At 41.0% G+C, this 15,138-nt stretch overlaps 2 protein-coding genes and 2 non-coding genes across 4 annotated transcripts in view; 1 reads left to right on the top strand and 3 right to left on the bottom strand.

Moving 5' to 3' along the window:
- LOC105936964 (glypican-5) overlaps nt 1-2,486 on the bottom strand; it is a 90,113-nt gene extending 87,627 nt beyond the window's left edge. Inside the window, exon 1 of the mRNA XM_012878043.3 lies at nt 2,284-2,486. Coding sequence (XP_012733497.2) covers nt 2,284-2,461 — 178 coding nt within the window. The 5' untranslated portion in view covers nt 2,462-2,486. The remainder of the gene's footprint in view (nt 1-2,283) is intronic.
- Nucleotides 2,487-3,612: 1,126 nt separating this feature from the next.
- On the bottom strand, nt 3,613-3,685 carry trnar-acg. Its single transcript has one exon. It is a non-coding gene; the product is annotated as a tRNA-Arg (tRNA).
- A 2,962-nt stretch (nt 3,686-6,647) lies between these two features.
- On the bottom strand, nt 6,648-6,720 carry trnam-cau. Its single transcript has one exon. It is a non-coding gene; the product is annotated as a tRNA-Met (tRNA).
- A 211-nt stretch (nt 6,721-6,931) lies between these two features.
- LOC118564118 (histone-binding protein N1/N2-like) lies at nt 6,932-15,072 on the top strand (the record flags this gene model as incomplete). The annotated part of the gene is given in 13 exon segments (XM_036140876.1): nt 6,932-7,114; nt 7,499-7,540; nt 7,637-7,750; nt 8,189-8,269; nt 10,124-10,233; nt 10,434-10,745; nt 10,922-10,974; nt 11,048-11,118; nt 11,195-11,268; nt 11,348-11,536; nt 14,407-14,570; nt 14,688-14,768; nt 14,882-15,072. Coding segments are annotated over 13 exon segments (1,482 nt in total). The 5' UTR covers nt 6,932-7,076.
- Between the last annotated feature and the right edge of the window lie 66 nt (nt 15,073-15,138).

Raw genomic sequence — 15,138 nt, 5'->3', positions numbered from 1 at the left:
TAGTTGCTGTTTTTTACTGCGATATAACTAAGATTCCTGTGTGGTTTCTGGTAACGGATGACAAATTCTGACATAAATCTTGTGAACTTTGAAAGATAAAAACAAACAAACATAGACTTTAGAGGATATGGACCATATTTCTACATCACAATAATAGCTTCACTCAAAAAGATAGATGTCCTTAAAACACAAACGTATTATGTGGAGTCTAAAGAAATCTCAATCCCTGCTTTACATTTAGAAATCAGAACAGCAATGCTCTGCAAACATCTCACTGCGATGGCTCTCTGTCTACATCATGAAAACGATAAACTGCTCCACCAACGCTGCCACTGTGGAGGCAATTTTGCTTGAACAAAACTTTTAAAAGCATTGTGTGCATTTTAAATATCTTACGGCAGTTAGTTTGTAAGATGTGCATAAATTATGCTATGGAAAAGTGAAATAAATAGCATAGAAGAGAAAGAAAGGTAAAAAGTGTAAAATGCTACTTTATGTGACATTTTTTCTTGTATAAAAATACAAACGTTTTGCGTTACAATTTCTTTTTAAGAAGAAAAGTAAATGAACGAAAAGGTACACACATTTATGTATTTTTTAGGTAAACATTTGATATCACCACTTTCATTCCTTTCTCTTTGAGGGATGTGTTTTTCCTATAAGATTTATTTTTAGTAATATTTAGGAATATCTTAAAGGATATTACTAGGGCTGGACGATAATTCAATAACAATATATATCGATCGATAAACGTATATCGACGATAGAAAAAATAGGATCAATAAACAGTTTTCCTTTTTGCATTCTAGCCTATAGTGTAGGTTAATATTACAGTCATTACATCCTCCCAACCAATCATAAACGCAGACCCAGGAACGCTCCGCCCCCTTCGAAGAGTTCAGAGAGCACGTGTTATTTTTTTTTTAAATTTTAATACTTGCAGTTTTGGTAAAAGTTGGTTGAATAAAGAGTTGCTGTTGATAATTATCCATATCAATATGATTTCTATTTTATCGATATGCTTTTTTCTATATCGTCCAGATATTACACTTTTCTTTATATACCAGTTGTGTTTCCCTCCAGTCTGTCTAGTTTATGCCACACCGCATCAATTATTTTCAGGCCTGTTCTCTGACAACAGTCCTGACATTGCAGTATGTTTTTGTCATTAAATTAAGGCTTCAAAACTGAAGCCTTAATTGGATTAAGCACAATACAGAGATGCTGACCAGATATTGTACATGTTGGTTAAATAATAATAATTTCATTAGAGCCGCACAATATCAGAAAAACAGGATATTGCAATATTATTATTGAATATTGTGATGGCAGTAAATTACAATAAACCTCCAATTTTCTCTCTACTCCAATGTCTTTTCCGTCATGATATTCTCTCCCTGACCTTTGTGACCTTAGTCCCTGAGATCTATCTTAGCTGTAGTCATACAGGAGGTTAAAGATTTATCCAACAGGCCTGAAAATATTGTTAGCAGTGTTTAATGGATGCAACATCAAACATAACCGGTCAACAAACATGAGATTCATGCAAACTTTCTCTGAAACAGACCTTTGAATTATGTTTTACAGACAGCAGTCCTTTCCTGCTCCAGCTGAATACTGTCTCCTCACTCGCCAAAAATAGGACATAAAAAGTACTGAATTTAAGATTTTCCAAGTACTAGGCAACCACAAACCACTCCAATATACACTGATTTTTGTTTGGTTTGGGGGTTTTTTTTGTCAAAAAAAAATTTACCCCCTATTTTTGAAGGACATCCCTCTCACATCCTAATCAACTAGTTTGTGTAGATGCACCAATTAAAGCATGTTTTCTTTTCTTCTGTGGTTAAATCAAAGTATCAACTTTGTATTATATAAAAAATATTGCTTTTGTAACACTTAAACATACAATTGAAATCCAATTGTTTTAAAAGGCAAGTTATTAACTACAGATATTTTCGGCTTGATTAATTTATAATGTACAAAAGACTTTCAGAAACCCTGGAGAACCATGACTCACTTAAAAAAAATACAATTATGGACAAGCTCTTGGCTTATGCAAAATATGAGAAATATAAAACAATGTAGTAAAACTGCGTAAAGGTCCACACATTTTAACTCTTGTTTTTGCGTTAGTGTTCTGGAAATAAATAAGTGTCATACTAAATCCGTAATAGAAACAATAATTTATTTTAAAAATAACTAATTTAAACTTAGGTTTATAGAAATTCATGAACATTTGCGTTATGAATAAGTAAAATGACGTGATATGTACTGACTGACCTGTACCCGGTCTTTCTGGCACCAGTTCCACGGGGCCTATCTGGCGCATCATGTAAGCGATCTTCACCTCATGACAGCTGCCCGCATCGGCTGACCTACAGCCAGCCTGCGGCACGAGCGCAAGACGCAACAAAATGATCCAGACCAAGTGCACGTTTCGTATGGCTGCGCGGAACATCGCAACATGTCAGTCGCACGGTGGAGTCTGGACGTTGAATTTGAATTCCTGAAAGTCCCACCGAGAAGTGTGACAGAAAACTTCATCTGCAGCCAGGGAGTCTGCCCGGAGCCCACCGCTAGACTCCAGCGCCCTCCTCTCTTCCTTATGCCCTCCCCCCGCTTCTAATTCTATTACTCAATTTTTATGTGACGAAAACGTGCATATTATATTAACAGTACTTATAATCCTGAGTGCAATAAACTTTTTTAAAACATTTTTTTTTTTTTGCATTTTTTCATTAAAATAACGTTCATGAACCGATCGCTATTTTAATATAAAGTAGAATAATTGCATGAGGCCTCAAAGTGACCACAGCCATATTGTTTTGCAGCTTTTCAAACTTACAACTTAGATCATATAACGCACCGTCATAAACGTGATTCTGCAAGCAATACAAAAATTAAACAGCGTGATGCTAAACAAGTGGAAATATGTTGGTGGAACAGTGGCGCCACCTGCTGGCCAGGTGGTGTCTGACGTGTTTACGTCGTTAACAAACTTTTTTTTCCCCTTTTTTCTTTTTTTTTTAAACTCAAGCCATTTTGATTTAATCGATTTAGACTGTCGGTCCCGTGTGGCACCTCCACCCATCACTTTGAAAAGTAAGAAGCTGTTTTATCTAGTTTATTTAAATGCTGCTTTTGTAAAAATAAATAAATAAATAAATAATCCAGCTTTTAAAAACGCAAGGAGCGTTTAGGGTATTTTGAAGGTAATGCATCTTGAGCTAGCTTAAAAAAAAAGTGCTATATACTACGGTTACCGAGAGGGATAATGATATGGTAGTCCGATAGTTATAATATTCTGTAAATACGTGAAGGAAACATTTTCCCATTTCGGCTTTTGCCAAATCTAGCAACTGACGCCGTCCTGGTCGTTTTATACTCGAACTGCTCGTAAAATATACAATGAAATATGAAGTGATACACAAGGTTTTTCGATGAATGCAAAATGAAAGCGGATACAAATAAAATTACAATGTGCATGTAATAAATTGGCATAGGAGTTGCCATAGCTCGGGAGGCTTTGTAAAGCAGCTGAAGTATTAACCTGCAACGTACATGATTATTATTATAAAACAAATGGTGAGAGAAGGAAAATGAAAAATTCGAGCCAGCCAGGAGTCGAACCTAGAATCTTCTGATCCGTAGTCAGACGCGTTATCCATTGCGCCACTGGCCCATGAAAATCGTCCGACACCATATCCGTAATGTACCATCGCCTGTGTTGTTGTACATGACGTCATGACGTTCGAATTTTACTTCAACAATGCCTTATATTACAGCATTGTGTTTCCTCAGTTACTGATACAATCCCTTTATTTACCCTTTTACTGCATTCTGAGGCCCAGTCTTTTCGCACCCTCCGCCTGCACAAAGGAAAGTGGCGCGAAACGGAGCGAGTTTTCACGGGGTAGTGAACTGAGGATTCTTGGGTGGGAAAGGTTTAAAAGTATTGTTCAGATGCGACCCATGATGGAGTCGATCCCGCAACCTTGCATCATTCTGCTGCTACATTCTAGAATTTAGAACTTGTGAACAGCATTTATTCACAAAAACAAAGTGCAAGACACAACACACTTCCATTTATAAACAACTAACTATAACATAAATAGTGTTGTATTATAATACGGAGATAAAATAACAACAGTATCCAGTTATATAAATTAAAAAACACACAGCATAACACAAAAATATAATTGGGTATTTACATGTTATTGATTTTATTAGCATTTATTTTTATTAATAATTACTTATTATTATATTATTATTATTATTATTATTATTATTATTATTGTGGTGGATTTCCCGGTTTCTTCAGCTGCCGCTGTTCTACCAGCCACTGCTCCAAGGATTTGCAACCTGAATTACTTGGGCAGAAAGTGGTACTGCTGAAGCTGCTGTGGCCAGACTCTTTTATTTTGGCACTTGTTAAAAGCCACTTAACCTTCATTTCTTCTTTTGTGGCTCCCAGTGGCCTCCTCTCGCGACTGCCCTGCGTCGCCTGTTCCTTTGAGTGGAGCTGGACACAGACGCAGTTGCAGTGGGTGCAGGAGCACCTGTGTGGCGGGTAAAATCAGAGGAGTCAGGGCAGAGGAGTCATCTGCCTACTTCGATTTCGCCTGTATTTTTATACTTATCTATTTGTTTTTTTATTTTTTATCATTTTCTTTTTTGATCCACTGTATATATGAAGATACACTGTATATAACTGATGCACCTTTTCCTACTTTTGGCACCTTCTTCTGACTATTGAGCCGATGTGACAAGTAAATTTCTCCAATGTGAGATCAATAAAGCCTATCTTATCTTATCTTATCTTATCTTATCTTATCTTATCTTATCTTATCTTATCTTATCTTAGGAGCAGCAGAGGGGTAACCTGCTGCCATCACTGTCGACCCAGGATTCAACAAAATAAGCTGGAGCACAGGAGCGTGGAGTGGATGGAGTTTCATCTAGCAGGAAGTTGTGAGCTGGCCACAGCGATGTGGTCTCCTGCAGCAAGGCCCTGGGTAAGGGCACATAACTCCAAGGTGCTCTCCCTTTGATTAAACCTGCAGTCAGTAAATTGGCATCATTATAATTAACAACAATACATATCTTTCAAATGTATAAGTTAAAAAAAATAACACATTGTGCTTACCACTGTGTAAGAGTCCTCTGATTCAGGACAAAAAGCTGAAGAGAGGTGGCCTCCATCCAGGTGTGGCAGTTCAGCACCAGGTCTGAGATGTGATGATTAGGAGAAAATGAAATAAATAATGTTCACATACACCTTTAAATAACCCTTTTTTGCTTTGAAGAGTGATTGTAGACTGACACCCGATCAGTGCTAACTCTCTGTGCAATAAAATAAAAGAACATGTTGGGTCACTTAAAAATACTTTTAAACACAAACTTGTTTGTAAAAAAGTCGTTTGTGATTTACATCCCTTGAGGAAGTTGTTCCTCAGCTTGCGAGGCCACAGTCACCATCTCCTGGACATCTTCCTCCTCAAAAAAATCCCTAGCAGCAGCGCCTGTAAAATAATGTGCATTAATTGATGCTCACCACAGGTAAAGAGCCGTCTTTAGGTAGGTGATGAGATCCTGGGACTTTTTACAATCAGCATTCAAAGAATTTACAAATGAGCAACATTTATTTACTATTTAGTGCTGCTATGAAGCAACACTAAGTAACAGTAGTAGTCATTATCAAATATAGTACAATCATATCAATTTTAGCTCTTTTGTTCTACCCACACTGCAAATAAATTTACATTGTTCTAGGTGGGAAATAAATAAAATTCATTATTTTGGGATATAACACTTTTTTTTATTAAGACAACATTGGTCTACTGTCTACTGTTTTGGTCCTCAAAATGATAGCTGTTGATGCCCACACAAACACACATCCTTGTTTAAAATACTTACTGAGAAACTTGCCTTGACTTCTATTCATTTTCCACCTTTCTATGGCCTAACCCCGACCCCAACCTTTACCAATGTATACCTAACCCCACCCTAAACCTAATCAACACCATAGTCCTAAACCTAACCTTTAGCCTAGAAAAAAGTGAGGACCAAAAGAAGGTCCTCACTTTGCATCAAAGTCCTCAGTTTACCAGTAATATGGGAAAAATTTTCTCACTCAGCTGGAAGTTCATACACACACATTGCTGTCTGTGCTATGTACTCAGTATTTCTAATAAACAGAAAGAAAATATATATTTATACGCTAAAGTAGTCCAGACAGTTGTCAACAAAATGATGACTGCTCTTTGTGTGTTTCTCCGAGAGTTTATAAAGGATCCTTTGAGCCAAAGTAAGCCCACCAGCTCAGGATGTGATTGGCCCACCTGTGCTTGAGGTGTGCACCGATTGGCTGGAATGGGCTTACTTTGGTCTTTTCTCCAGGCTTGGGAAGCAGCAGCGTCTGATTATGGATCAGAAGATTTTAGGTTCGATTCCTGGCTGGCTTGAATTTTTAATTTTCCTTCTCTCAATTTAAAAAAAAAATAATTAAGTGCCATTAATGAGAGTGACAACAATGTTTAAATGTTCCTCCAATTTTGAAGAACACAGTCGCCTTGTGAAATACGAAAATTGTACTTTTACTACGGGGACGCTGTAGGCGGGTGGGAGGAGAGGAAAAAAAATACTGCCCCGTGTGAGGCTCGAACTCACGACCTTCAGATTATGAGACTGACGCGCTGCCTACTGCGCCAACGAGGCCCGTCATGTCCTGACATCACTGTCAATTTTAGGGTGTTACCTGTAGTCGTTATGGTTATGATGTTGTTTTTTTATTTATGTTATTTTTTTTTCCGCTCGTCTTTTATTTTCCATTCCGTTTCCGTGTTTTGTTTTCCACGGTCATCAAACGTAGCGTCATATAATAGCTGCGGCCCCTTTAACTCCAATCTCCCGCGTTCCGACTCCAGCGGAAACAGAAGACCATTTTTTTCCTCTCTATTTAAGCGCGCCAACAACGACTGTTCAAGTGGGTCTGTTGGGTCTTTGTGTTCCGCGGAGCAGGCTGCTGCTGGGATTGTTGTCATCTCGCTGGCCTCAGGTTAAAAAAAGAAAACATGCTGGAAGAAGCGTCCACCGCGTCGGGCTCTGGGAGGTAATTATTAGTCGGTTGTGATTGTGATTGTTCGTTGCTGCCACAGCAACGCAAAAAAAATGGCTAGCGTGCTTTTTAGCTTGTTCCGGGGGCGGTAATGTTTGCTTCAAGGCGTATAACTGTTCGGTGGAGCGTTTTTGTAGTCCTAACCTGCCGTCAGGAACATAAAATATTTCTCGGCGAAGTGGTATTTAGTTGCTAACGCTACCGTCGCTACCATGTTAGCACTCTGCGGCTAACTGGCTAGCAGCCATGAGAGGCTAACAACAATGAGGCGTAGCCGACACGATCTCGGGTCACCCGAGGAAAATCCACGTAGTCAGCATAAAAGTTTCGCGTCTCGGACGATTTGGTTTTGATTCCACTCATTTGAACTCTTTGTAGTGCGGAGGAGAAGCCGTGCTCGTCCACAGCTGCAGCAGAAACGTAAGTATGGACACAGCAAACTTTTTATTTTCCCAGCTTCTGTGGTGTAGTTCAACTTGATCGTGTCTAAATGAACGTTTTATTTGCTCCTTGCAGTTCAGGAGACATCATGGAGGAGGCTAAGAAACTGATCGGCACAGGGAAAAGGCATCTGGTGATGGGAGATGTTGCTTCTGCTGTCAATGTCTTCCAGGAAGCCTGTGGCATGCTGTGAGTCCCAATGAATTAAAGGAAAAAAACTTGCTGAATATTAAAGAGCTTTTTTTGTTACACAAAAGTACACACATTTGGGCACAATGGTGGCAAAAGCAGAGTTGCACACTAAATCAGTAAGGAAAATCAAGCATATCTAAAACAGATAACTTAACAGAAGGAAAGGGTAAAGTATTGCACAATTGATATGACATTCAGATAAAAAAAATGCCATATTCAAAGTAAACAGGAAATACAGCAGCCAATTTTGGGGGATAAATGGTTGTATTCCTGCTGAACTATTTTCAGGGTTTAACAATTGGAACAAGAACTGTAATATTTTAGACTTAAACTAGTTTTACTGCTCCTTGGCTTGATAGCAATTGGTGTACCTGGTGTTTATTTGTTTTTATTTTATTTTTTTCATTTATTTTCACCTGATTCGTTCTTTTACAGGGCTGCCAAGTACGGTGACACGGCGGACGAATGTGGCGAGGCCTTCTTCCTGTGTGGGAAGTCTTTATTGGAGCTTGCCAGGTTTGCTCAGTTCCTTTTTTAGCAAGTTAAACCGTATTTACCAGGGATGCATGGATATGAAACTCTGGGCCGGTAGTAGCGTTGCTGTTATGGCTGACCCCACACCTCCCCTGACCTTGTTAATGCTCTGCTTCAATTAGGCACCCACAATCCTCTGCTTTGTTACTGCCACAACACAGATTATGTGGGAGTGAATTTTAATCTGCCCAGTTGTACTCTTTGGGCTAATGCTGCTGTTAATTCAGACGTGTCTCACATTCCTGTGTTTCCAGACATTTTTAGTAGCAATGTGACTTGTTGCTCTTTGCTATAAAAACCGAAAGAAATAAAAATAATTCTACTTTTGAAAAATTTAGCCGTCTATATAAACAGGAAGATCTCTTGGACAGCCCAAAGTTACAGCACTGTCTCTCTGCATGGTCAAATCTTCCAGATCGGTGGTACAAAAAAACACCAAAATAGAGACTTAAGGCATCTCACATTTAAGAGATGGATTAAAAGTCACATCCTGTCCTTTTTTTAATGTTTGATACAGCAGCTCCAATTTCAAGAAGCGCTGTCACTGAATGTGAGAGCAGTTGTTGCACAACAGGATATCACTTGGAATATGATTAGGTTGAACTTTGCAAACTCCTGGGTGTCTGCTGTGTGTAGGTGGCTAATGTAGTTAACAGTGTGTGGTAAATAGACTCTTGCTTTAATGAGATTTGCAAAAGGCTGAACATTTGCCAATGGGTGGAACTGGGCCTCAACTTTCTATCATCATCTGAAGTCTCACTCTGTTTTAAAACTGAGACCTCAACGAACGGTGGATCTGCCTCCTTAGGAAGGTGGTTCTTCTTCTTCTTCTAGAAGCTTCTAGCATCTTTTGGTCCTTTTCTCCAACTTTGTTTTGAAGTTCTTCAATGATGTTAAAAATAATAATGAACCAAACAGTCAGGGCTGGGTATCATCTAGGATGAACCGATGCGATTCTCAATGTGGCTCAGCTTGACTTGATTTGACTCCCATATCGATGTTTATTACTTTCAAATTAATGCTCAGTCATTCAATCAACAAAACAGCCAAATATAATTATGTTCAATTGATGTTTAACACTGATATATTAACAGGAAAATAAAGTTAATTTGTTCCAATGCATTTAACGTATCACAGAAACCAAAAATGTGTCAAAACCTAGGTGCTTCTAAAATCCTGTCGGCCATTCCAAAAATTTATCTCACTTGCACTTCCTCGCTTACCTGACTCCGCCAGATAGATTTGCTCCGCATATCCATCTGGAAACCTTCCGTCGAAGTTATTTTGGGAAGGGGCGAAAATACTGGTTAGCTGATTGGCCTATGTTGGTGATAGACGGGCCAAATGAACCAATCGGATTCGTCGTCGCTCGTAACAGAGCGACGACGAAAACACAACCACAAGCCAAGCTACTCTTGCTGCTGCAGGTAAAGGCTCATTAGCTCAGCAAAGAAATACTCTGTAATTCCGATAAAACTTGCTCGATAGCCACGCTAACGCTAGTTTCATCGGCTGAAGCCGCCATGTTCTTTAGACTGAACTGTCGCGCTTCCCGTTGCGTCACACCTCAACCCGCCTCAAAGCCAACGCTGATTGGACATTCGTTTGGTGAACTGCTTCAAATTTCTTTAACGGAAAGTATCCAGACTGATCTGTGAGTGAAACCTCGAAAGCTCGCGAGATCAGGATGGTCTCACGAGGCTACTTCCTCGCTGTGAGCAGTAATGATGCGCTGTAATAACGCATGTTACATGCTGGGACTCGTCCAAATGAAATGGGGTTTGGTGTGTAAACATGTTTGTTTTCAACACTTCCTGGTGCGTGTTTGTGAACCAGGATGGAGAACGGCGTCCTTGGCAACGCTCTGGAGGGAGTCCCAGAAGAATCTGACGAGGAGGAAGAGCAGCCCAGCAACCCGAATATTGAGAGCCCCAAAAACCTTGATGGTCAGTATGTTAATTTAATCTATAAAAGTAAATTAAGTCATAAAGGCGTGTGTTTTTGTTTAGAAACATTTCTCAAAACAGTGTCTTTAACACAAATCCTTTCAGAAAATGTGATCAACTGTTGGACTTAAACTGTTCGTTTCTACATATTAATGCTGAGCCAAATGTGAGGAGATCAATTATTTGCCGCTCTGGTGCAGACAAAACTAGAGAAGAGCTGCGAAAGCAGGTCTACGATGCGATGGCAGAGAAGGAACAGGTGGAGGCTCCCCGCTCTGAGGCCGCGTCTAAAGACGCCGGCGACACCGGGGTGGAAAACGAAAACCCAGAGCAGGAGGCGCCCGTGAAAGACGGGCCAGAGGAAGCCTTGAGTTCTGCTGGAGATGGGGCAGAAAAAAGTTCTTTCCAGGGAACTGAAGAGGTCCAAGATGTTTCGGTAGAAGATTTGAAAGAAGAGTCTGAGGAAAAAGGGGAAGGAGTTGAAGAAGCAGATGCTGACGGAGGCTCAGAGGGTAGTAGATGTTTAACTACGGGGCACCGGTGTTCTCATCACGCAACGTTAAAACGTCACGCTTGGTGGACAGAAGGGAGACACTGGTGTCTGTGGGCCACTGTGTGGGAAAACTTACCGTTTACTTCCTGCAACATGGTTTTAAACTGTTCATTTAATTATTTTTGTCTATTTCAGATGATGACGACGATGATGATGACGGTGATGAAGAGAACAATGCACAAGATGATGTGAGTTTGTTTTGCAGAACCCATGATTTCTGCACCGTGTGCACATGTTACCGTATCAATGCATCCCTTTCAGGAGGAGGAAGATGTTGGGAATTTGCAGCTGGCTTGGGAGATGCTTGAGGTGGCCAAAGTCATCTACAAAAGGTGCCGGCAGCGTTGTCGAGGACACATGTGATCTTACTGTTGATGTGGAAACTAAATGTCCCTTTATTCTCTATAGAAAAGAAAGCAAAGATGACCAGCTGATGGCAGCACAGGCTTACCTGAAACTTGGAGAAGTTAGTGCAGAAACAGGTGAACTGCACAGGACTAAATGCTCAGAGTGGAGTTGTCTGACTCCACCGCAGGTCTAACTACTCGGTTTTATTTCCAGGTAACTATCCTCAGGCACTAGAAGACTTCCAGGAGTGTCTCACCATGCAGCTGAAGCTCTTGCCTCCTCACAGTCGCCTGCTGGCAGAGACCCACTACCATGTCGCTACAACGCTCTGCTCCATGGAACAGTACAACCAGGCCGTGCAGCACTACAACAGCTCCATAAAGGTCATCGAGACGCGCCTGGGTACGAGCTGTGATTTCCTTCCTCCAGACACTCGTCTACTGTGGGGAATTTTTTTTTTTTTATTAAACTGTACGGCTCTTGACTTTACTAGGGCGGCTCAATTATTGCAAAATTATATCACGATTATTTTTGATTAAAATTGAGATATTGACTACTGTATTTTCCGGACTATAAGTCGCTCCGGAGTACAAGTCGCACCAGCCATAAAATCCATAATGAAGGAAAAAACATATGTAGCACTGGTGTATAAGTCGCATTTTTAGGGGAAATTTATATGATAATATACAACATCAACAGACATGTCATCTTGAATTAGCCTCGTGAAACCATCCTGATCTCGCGAGCTTTCAAGGTTTCACTCGCAGATCAGTCTGGCTACTCTCCGTTAAAGAAAATTTGGAGCCGTTCACCAAACGAAACGTCCAATCAGCGTTGGCTTTGAGGCGGGTTGAGGTGTGACGCAACGAGAAGATCGACAGTTCAGTCTAAAGAACATGGCGGCTTCAGCCGATGAAACTAGCGTTAGCGTGGCTATCGAGCAAGTTTTATCGGATTACAGAGTATTTACAGATACTGTAAAGTATCTAGTTTAGTTTCCACAAAGTATCTAGTTTAGTTTCCACAAAGAATTACAGAGTATTTCTTTGCTGAGCTAACGAGCCTTTACCTGCAGCAGCAAGAGTAGCTTGGCTTGTGGTTGTGTTTTCGTCGTGGCTCTGTTACGAGCGACGACGAAGAATGTTGACGAGTACGTCATATGCTTCGTTGATCTGATTGGTTTATTTGGCTTGTCTATCACCAACATAGGCCAATCAGCTAACCAGTATTTTCGCCCCTTCCCAAAATTACTTCAACGGAAGGTTTCCAAATGGATATGCGGAGCAAATCTATCTGGCGGAGTCAGGTTAATCTTGAAAGGCAGTTTTAAATAAAAAAAAAAAATAGAACGGAGCCAACAACAGGCTGAATAATTGTACGGTTAGCTTACGCTACATGTCACAACTGAGAACGTGCCTGGTATGTTAACATAACATATTAAAAGCTATTCAGATAACTATAGCATAAAAAACATGCGAAGAAGTTAACCAAAGCGCCCGTGTCACTCCAAATAACTAAAATCCAGTGAAATCTTCATCCTCGGTGTCACTTTCAAATAACTCCATTTACTCTGGAGGTAGAAGATGCGGCACTTCTGCTTTTACGTCGCTTACGTCTGATTCAACACAGGCCTAGAGCGCCCTCTTGCGGTTTGGTGTGAAAATAACAGGTGTAATGATATACTGGTAAAAATGTGTAATAATTTCACACATAAGTTGCTCCAGAGTATAAATCGCACCCCCGGCCAATCTATGAAAAAAAAAAAACTGCGACTTATAGTCCGGAAAATACGGTATTTAAAAAGATTATTCATCAACTTTAACATGAGTTTAGTGAACATAAACACTGGCTGTTAAACAATGTTTTCCTTCAGGATTTCAAACACTTTTGAAAAATGAGATTAAGACAAAGTCGTTGGTCGCTCCCAGAGCAACTGATGGCTTTCATCTCCACCTCGGTGAAGACCCAGCTCTCAGGACGCGACTGCGTTACAAATGGCACTGGTGGAGCACTTGTTTCCCAGAATTCTTATTGGTTATGAAGTTGGAGTGGTTTTGGTATTTTCAAAGCGGTCTGTGACCGACAGGATCAAAAGTCAGAAGATTTAGCTTGAATTTACTGAAATCTTGCTTTTATGTCTACAAAAGAAAAATCCCCCTGGGTTCATCCTCTATTGGAGGCAAGGTATCAGCATAGAGGATCTTTATAAGTATACACCTCACCGCTAATCAGATAACTGGCTGGAGTGCCGAGCGACAAAAGTTGAACAATGTTCAACTTTCTTGTGTTGCGCCGCAAGCCCTCGCATGCGAGCTTAAAATTTCCCATACTAATTTCTCCGGTCGCTTTGCACCACAGGAAACGAACGGAGTAGGCGCGACGTTGCTCCCGTATGTCGAGCACAGCAGGGTTTGCACAGTATTGCTACTTGTTCATCTGCTTCTGCGTACCCATGATGTTTCCACACCACTGAAGTCATTTTATCCCTGTACTGCCAACGACTCATTCTGACGTCTTTAGCCTGGCTCAACTTTTCAGTCTCGCTCCTGAAGTGTTTATAACTCGTGCTGAAGGAAACCGGTTGGGGCTGTGGGAGGAGCCTCCAGCATGGCGGCACCACCAGATTCACAACGTATGACAGGAGCGTCAACTAAGACAGAATAAATATCGATCGTTACATTTTTATGATGGTTGAAATCCCAAATCATAATCAAGATCAATATCTGATTAGTCGCGCAGCCCTTAAATCTCTACTGCAGCGAAAACCCGACCATCCAGGTAGGAATCTACTTCAGGAAGGGTTTACCTTATGCATCTACTCAGAGCTAATGCTGGAGTCTTCTATGGTAAAGGCTGTACAGCCTTTCTTCCTGCTGGAACTTTCGCCTCATTTCTGTCCGCAGCTTAAAACTTTAACCTGAACAGTTAAGTTTAATACAACAGGAGTAACTTTAATTCTTATTCACTGTAACTTTTCCACTAAGAGATGCAGACTTCATATCTTTAGTCCTTGCATTCAGATCAGTATAAAGTTAGACTGTGACTGCCTGGGTAAATTTCTGCCCTGCTAACTTATTTCTAACCTGGTAAAAGTAGTAGAAAATGTAGATATAATCTCCCAGGAGAAGTACACTGGTTCTTGGGGAAAGGTTTCTGTCGACTACAAAGATGACCAAAGGGGATGCATTTAAAAAAATAACAATAATAATCCATGAAGTGACAATGTGACAGGGATTTAACCCGACACTACCGTATCTTGTTTCCGTGCATAGCCATGCTCCAGGAGGCTATTGACGCCGCTGGTGGCGCCGCGGAGGAGAAAAGCGAGCTGGACGAACTCAAACAGCTCCTTCCTGAGATCAGGGAAAAGGTGGAGGACGCCAAGGAGAGCCAGAGAACAGCCAGCGCCGCCTCACAGGCCATCCTGCAGACCTTGGTGAGTACGGCAGCAGGAGAACGGGGGGGTCTCTGGTCACCTCGCATCTGCAGCGACCCGCGGGTCACCAGGAAGGTTGGCGCTGCTCTGACTGTTGGTCAAACTGATCTCCTGCAGGGGGCTCCCTCCACTTCGTCCACGTTCCCCTGTGAAAATGGCGGCGCTTCATCTTCAGCTGCCTTTGCCTCAACCAGCCAGGTGAGGACGGCGCTTCAGGGCTTCAGCCCCAAGTTCTCAGAACCTGCAGTGACCAGAACTTTCTTTATTGTATTATTATTATTTTTTTTTTTTTTTTTTTTGTGTGTCTTTAGATTCCAGTTAAAACACCTGGAGCCTCATCTGATGGAGCCTCATCCTCCAGAGCGGTGTCGGATATCTCTCACCTCGTTAGGAAAAAGGTAAAACTGAAATGTGCAGTTCAGTTTCTGTCAGAGCTTTTGGTTTCTTCCAGGATCAAAACTTGATTTTTATTATTTTGAGGGGCCGCTGACTAAACCTGCCTCTGATTGCCTGCTTGTTGTCGCTGGGTCTGTGCGGCTTCAGGAGCTTGTTGGGGCTTTTATCGATT

The sequence above is a fragment of the Fundulus heteroclitus genome, chromosome 9, assembly GCF_011125445.2.
Source record: "Fundulus heteroclitus isolate FHET01 chromosome 9, MU-UCD_Fhet_4.1, whole genome shotgun sequence".
Lineage (NCBI taxonomy): Eukaryota > Metazoa > Chordata > Actinopteri > Cyprinodontiformes > Fundulidae > Fundulus > Fundulus heteroclitus.
This window is presented reverse-complemented; position numbering and strand designations above follow the sequence as displayed.